At 50.1% G+C, this 6,796-nt stretch overlaps 1 protein-coding gene across 2 annotated transcripts in view; it reads left to right on the top strand.

Moving 5' to 3' along the window:
• Positions 1 to 2,775: 2,775 nt before the first annotated feature.
• Positions 2,776 to 6,796, top strand: part of PLEKHG4B (pleckstrin homology and RhoGEF domain containing G4B) — a 100,459-nt gene continuing 96,438 nt past the window's right edge. For both annotated transcript variants that reach the window (XM_066375330.1, XM_066375320.1), the window contains exon 1: positions 2,776 to 2,926. In XM_066375330.1, coding sequence (XP_066231427.1) covers positions 2,879 to 2,926 — 48 coding nt within the window. In that variant the 5' untranslated portion in view covers positions 2,776 to 2,878. The remainder of the gene's footprint in view (positions 2,927 to 6,796) is intronic.

The raw sequence follows: 6,796 nt of genomic DNA, 5'->3' as shown, positions 1-6,796 counted from the left end.
ACAGCCAGAAACATCAGCAACCTGGTGAAATACTTAACCATGCTATAAAACTATATTTAGGAAAATTCCCACTGCTCTGCTCCCTTCTGCTCAGCACCACCGCTAGCAGGAACAGGACCTGAGCTTTCCCAGACAAACCAAACACCTTTACTGCCTCTCAGCTGTGACAGCCACTACTTCCTGTGGCTCCTTCCACATCTCATTTGGTGCAGGTCTTAGAGAAACCAGACACATCTGTGATCTCAGATGCAAGGCAACCACAGCATGCAGTTTTGCAGTCTCCAGCTTCTGCGTGCAGGAGGACATGCTAGAGGGGGTGGAAGTGGGTCGGGCTCAGTAACTCAAAATGTCTTCCTGTGTCTTCCTTGGCTTCTCTTTCTCCCACTCTCCATAGCCAGCTGTCAACCAGTCTCTTCAGCCCTATCTGCCTCTAAGTATATCCTGCTTTGACCATTTCTCACAACCTCTGGCATCCCCACTTTGATCCAGCCCTATCACTCTCCAAGATAGTGGCAGTTGCTTCCTGACTGGTCTCCCTGACTCGACCATCTGTGCTCTCCACACTGCAGACAGGGTGAGACATTTGGAATGGAAATCACATGGTATCACTTCCTTTCCCAACCCTCTCCACAGTGGTTTCCCACGACACTTAGAATAAAACAGAATTTATCACTATGACCTACTCATCCCTGCAGCTTTTCCAATCTTGTCTATGTCGCGTAGTGCTCATTCACTGTGCTCCTAATCTACACCAGCCTTCCCGAAGCACACCAGATCTGTTCCAGGGATTTGCACAAGAGGCTCCCTCACTTTCTTCCAGTCCCTGTATAGTCTTCTCTGTCTTGACTATCTGCTTTATCTGGATTTATGTTCCTTGTTCATTGGTTTGTTATCTGTCTCCATTAGAGACCCAACAGGGGCTGTGCAGTGACTGGCCAAAAGTAGGTGATCGGTAAGTACCATTTGAACAAATGGAAGCATCTATTGTCCAAGTTTGGGTAAAACTTCTTAGAAAAACATCCCTAACTTTATGGATGCACAGCAAGGAAGGAACCAGATCCCTGGATATTGTGAGTGGAGACAGCACATGGAGGACTGGGCTGGCCCTGTGCAGGCCCAGCTTTCCTCTGCACAGCAGAGGTGTGGCAGGGCAGGCTCCACCTGTAGGCCCCAAAGTCTCCGGTAAGAATGAGATTCCAAAGCTGCATCTTGACCAGGCATCCAGGTCACTGTTGATCTCCCCTCAAGTCAGCTCCTGGATCCTGGAGGAGCTGATAAAGAATAAAGCTGTCTGCTCTGGAAGTGTACCAACATTTCCAGTTCTGTCCTGGCAGGTGCTTTGGGACTCCAGGACTCCGACAGGGAGAGCAGCTGAGAGGACAAGGCAGGGATGCTTGGGGGCCCTAGGGAGGTACAGACAGGAGTAATACCCCGGATTCCCAGCACTCGGACTGGCTGATTATGTTTGGGCTCAGTGGGAGAGCTGGACGTTCCAGGAAGTAAGGCAGGGAACAACCAGAGGAATCCGAGAAGGCCCTGTGCTGGGGGAGGGTGCAGAGTCTGCCACCCTTACAGTCATTCCCTCTATACCTGTGGCCAAGAGGTTTCAGCTCCAGTGTAGCTGTTTTCTCTGAACAACTAAACTTTATTCCTAAATGAGCACGTTTGTCTTTGTCTCATAGTGTGTGGGTGATCCTGTGCCCAAGTTTCCCTTCAGGACACAGCAGTGTGAGACCAGAAGTTTGGCGAGCTCTGCTGGGAGACCCCTCCTAGAGGGGTGGGGTGGGCTACGCTGAGAGATTCCCCTAGCGGGGGCGGTTCACCTCGGACCCTGGCTGCATTCCCAGCATGCAGTAGGTGCTTAGGGACTGTGTTGCACCAAAACCCTTAGATGTCACCTATCTTCAGGGAAGTTGTTTTTCACTGGGGGGTGGGAGACAGTGTTTTGGGGAGATTGTCTGTAAACCAAGGCATTAGAATTGCAAACACGGTGGGAGCGTGTTCAACTCTCCAGTGCCTGAATCCCTAAAGACGAGAAGGTGGGCCCCTGCTCAAGCCCCTTATTCTGGGACAAGGCCCAGAAGGCTCAAGCGAGAATACCGTGAGCGATGTGCTCTCTTGGAGGGTAGGAGAAAGAAGGCTCATCAGTCTACACTGGCAGAAATCGAAGTCCACTTTATCTATACTGCTGGAAATCAGGGGTCCAGTTGCCTTCACTAGTCTGTCTACACCAGCGAACATCAGGGACCAGTCTGTCTACATTTGTTCATACGGGGAAAAATCAGGGTTCTATAGTCTTCACTGGCAGAAATCAGGGTCCGGTCTATCTGCACCGGCGGAAGTCGGGTGCAGAGCCCCAGCCACTGGTCTGAGAACAAAATGGCACTTCCCGGAGGCTTCGGGAGAACAAAGTATAAGCAAATGCCCCCTCCGCCCCAGCCCCAAAAGGGTGTGGCACCGCTGGTTCCGCCCAGGTGAGAGCGCCAGGTCCAGGCACTTGCCCTCAGGGTCCGCCTCCCGGGGGCGGAGGTGGGGGTGGGGGTGGGAAGAAGAGGTGAGACCCCGCCCCGCCTGGGGGCCGGGGGTGGAGAGTTGGCCAGGGGAGGGAGAAGGAAGGGGTCTAGGAGAAGTCTGGAGGGGTGGGGCTGAGACCCCGCCTCCGAGCCCAAGCGAGGTGAGCCCCCGCCCCCGCCGGGGAGCCCCCGCCGGGTGAGGTCCCGCCCTCGCGCCCCGCCCCCCGCTTCCGCCGCAGCGCGGGGTGGGAGCGCGGCCCGGGAGGGTCCTCCTGGCGGACGGCGGGCCCTATTCGCGCCCCAGTTCAGGGCGGTGGCGTCTTTCGGGATGTTTGCCCCTGAGTCGGGACAAAGGCGGCAGCACTATGGCTTTCAGCGCGGACCACTCGGGCAGCAAGGGCTCCAGCGCCCAGGTAGGGGACCAGCCGCGGGGGGAGGGGTCCCGAGCGCCGCCGCTGCAGCGAGAGGAGGAAAGTTTGACTTTCTGGTCTTTTGAACACAGTTGAGCAAACTTTTCCCTAACCTCATGAATATGTATGAGGAAAATATGCTTTCCAAGACAGATTTGCATTTCTGGGGTCTGAAGGGAGTGCAGAGGGAAGGAGCGTAAGACAAAAAGACACTTGTGAAATTGTTGCCAAGGATGAGAATGTTCCCAAGTTACTCATTAGCTCAAAACTGGTAGGACAAACCAATGAACTGTGGTGCACGAAGGCACAGAATTTTTACTGAAAGAAATACCAGGATTTATTTTTATGTTGGAAGGTCAGTTGATTTAAATAATGAACATAGTCTAATAAGACAAGCTAGTGACTTCAGGTTTGGAAGAGTGTGCTGGAAGATGTTTGGTATTGCTTCGTGTAAAACGCAAAAAGTGTATGGGGTTTGTCTTTCCTTTTTGCCTGTGAAACTAGATTTTAAGTGTTTTGGTAATTACACTCAACTCCTGTTACCAAACAGCATTTTTATTTAAAAATTTTAGTTGGTACTTTCAGGTGTCTAATTAAGAATTAAAACATATAATTCAAAATTAAGTTAAATGTAGTTGAAACTGTGCATAATTAATACCTTATGAAATGGCTTTGCTAAACAGGCAGTGAGCACTGGGAGGAGAGTGAGCGTCTCAGCTTCATGTAGAGATTGCAGAATGGACAGAAGTGAGGTTCGGCTTCTATTTCCCAGAGCCTGGGTCACATCCACAGGGTCTCTGGGTCAGGAGGAACTTTCGAGGTCACTTTATGGGATATGTTTGCTCTCAGTGAAACACATTCAGAGGCTGAGATGTTTAACAGCTACATGTTTTCATTCATGATGGGATTCTGTCTGCAGAGCTGGGCATCCGCCATGCAGATAACAAGCCCACATTTGCTTCTGAGGTGACATCGCATTTTAATCTCACTGTGCTGGGTCTAGTTTGCAAATGTGCAAGGTGGCCTGGATTGGGAGCAGCAATGTGGACTGCCCAGGTGGGCCGCGGAGAGCAGAGCCCTGACCTTCCCGGTGGGTGGTGGGCCTGAGTGCCAGGTAACCTGTGGTTAGCAGGACAGTCTTCATGTTTTATTCCATTAAAGGGTCTGGTGTGAGTCTGAAATAGCTTTGATGAAATTAAGACCTTTGTGTCTGTGACATCTTTTAGTTCACGAACCTGCGGGCGATCTCACATGAGTACTTGTAAAGCTAACGAAATAAAGTCGGCCTTGAATTTGCCCTGAAATGTGCGTTCACCGGTTGAATCATCCAACCCACCATAGGAGCCCTCAGGTACTCAGATCTTAGCGTTGTTTTTTTGTTTTTTTAAGAGAATCATTCAAGCCCAGTTCACACACCATTGCCTCTCTCCTTCCACATAAAACTAACGTGTCCTCTCTTTATGCTTGAACAAAAATACAAGTCATGTAGAGCCTACTAGACCCTAACAGCAGTCCGCCTAGATGGGATACCCATTCTACAGACGGTGGAAAGCGAGAGTTTTTTATGTCTTCCAGCTAGGAAGCAGCCCAGAAGCCCTCGTGGTTTTCCTTGGCAAGGCTATACCCTGAGGCAGTGGTGCATCTGCTCAGTGTTGAGCCTCAGGGCTTTCGCGTTCTGTCCAGAAGCTCTGAGGGCAGGGATTGAGGCTTCCTCACCTTCGTTCCTGCTGGCTCACCAGTCCAGCTGAGGAGAATGAGCCCAGCACACTACTGAGGGATAAGGAGTCAAGAGAGGATGCTGGGGGGAGAGAGGTGGGGGTTGGGGGATGGTGGCCTGAGAAATGCTAAGTCCTGTCCTGCACGGGTTGATCCTGAGGCTGCCCGGGGAACCTGGAGTCCTGCAAAGAGAAGGCATCTCATCTTTGCTATTTATTCTACAAGGGGCCAGGAGGGCAGGTGCCTGTGGAGTGGGGAAGAGGCACCAGGCCTGGGATCTTAGAGATTGGATGTGCATCTGCATCTGCCCTTTATTAGCTGTCAGCCTCTTGGAGCTTCAGTCTGTGCATTATCATGTATAGCAGGGGTCCCCAAACTTTTTACACAGGGGGCCAGTTCACTGTCCCTCAGACCGTTGGAGGGCCGGACTATAAAGAAAACTATGAACAAATCCCTATGCACACTGCACATATCTTATTTTAAAGTAAAAAAAAAAAAAAAAAAAAAAAAAACAGAACGGGAACAAATACAATATTTTAAATAAAGAACAAGTAAATTTAAATCAACAAACTGACCAGTATTTCAATAGGAACTATGCTCCTCTCACTGACCACCAATGAAAGAGGTGCCCCTTCCGGAAGTGTGGTGGGGGCTGGATAAATGGCCTCAGGGGGCTGCATGCGGCCCGTGGGCTGTAGTTTGGGGACTCCTGGTGTATAGGAATAACACATGGCCCACCTACCTCCCAGATCACCATAGGGTCTAATTTAAAAATGGATGTGTAAATGCTTCTGGAAAGGAAACCCAGTTCATCATTTAGCTGGATGTCCCCAAGTTGAACGCTACCTCTGTCCTGATTTCTGGGACACCTTTCCAGGTGTCTCTGTTCACACCTGAGCCCAAATTCTCAATGACGTAGCTTTTAGATATCTTTAAACAAGTATCTGACCTTATAGAATTTTCCCCAACACTGAAAATATCAGATTGTGCAAAAGATATTTTGTAGTGAATTTCTTTTACATTACTTTAAAACTACTGATGTTTTTGAGGCTTAGGAATGGGGTTACATCTAATGCAACAACAGTTAGGAATTAATTGCTTTGAAGTTCTGCACTAGAACTGATCAAGTCATCCAAGTAATGAGTATGTGTACCTCTTCTGGAGAAGTCTCACCTGCCTACAACCCCCTGACCCAAGGAAACCCCAGTTCTGGTAGGCATCACTCTCAGAAAACAAAACCCCCATCATCCTGCTTGCAGCCCACTTTGTAACGTCCACCCCACACCCCCACCCCCATCCTCCCCACCCCAGCCCCTTTCCTGCTTGATTTCTCTCTACATGGGTCTCCAAACGAGGGACTAAACTATATTATCTTGTGTCTGGCTCCTTGATTGCCTGTCTCCCCAGGCTTTATTTCATTTCCCTTGTTTTTCTGGCGCCTGGAATAGTGCATGGCTCACAGTAGGTGTCACATTGATGGTAAACCTCCTCTGCTCTTCTAAAAAGCCTGCTTTCACCCCCCCCCCCCACGCAGTTCCAACCTTCTGCGGGTCACACAGAGGCAGAGCCTGCCCTGTGGGACCTGAGGCAGCAGCCAGGGCATACCTCATTCTGGGAAACTGCATTTGTCTAAGTGAGATATAGTCAAAGCAGACCCAAGACAATTACAGAGAAAGGCTCAATAAACCCTGGTGTGACATGATGAATGTGCTTTGTATGTGTGTTTTTGGGGTGGGGAGGATGGCGAACAGTGCAGAAAATAAAAACCTGAATTAATTTCAAATGAGTGGAAAGGGCAGCCAGGAAGATGACCTCTCCCTCCATTGTCAAGTGGAGATGTGGTTTGGCTTGGTAGGAACTCTGACCGGTAATTAGCTGTGGGCCATCAGGTGACTTTGCCTGGAGAGTGAAGGGGTTGGAGTGAGATTTTGAGAGCTCTTGACTCTGTCCTTGCTAGAATGGGACAAAGGGCAGTGTGGCACAAGCAGTGGATCCGTGGTGGGATGTAGGCTGTGCTGCTGCAGGGGCCTGGGTTCAGCCCTGGTTTCCCCATGAGTGGGTAGGCAGGCCAGCCCCTCACCTCACTGTCTTTACAACAGGGGTAACAACAGCATTATAGTGTGCTTAGAACAGCATCTGCAGTACTTGAAAAATGTC

The sequence above is a fragment of the Saccopteryx leptura genome, chromosome 1 (genome assembly GCF_036850995.1).
Source record: "Saccopteryx leptura isolate mSacLep1 chromosome 1, mSacLep1_pri_phased_curated, whole genome shotgun sequence".
Classification (NCBI taxonomy): Eukaryota; Metazoa; Chordata; class Mammalia; order Chiroptera; family Emballonuridae; genus Saccopteryx; species Saccopteryx leptura.
Note: the sequence above shows the minus strand (reverse complement) of the source record. Positions and strands in the feature narration are given on the sequence as shown.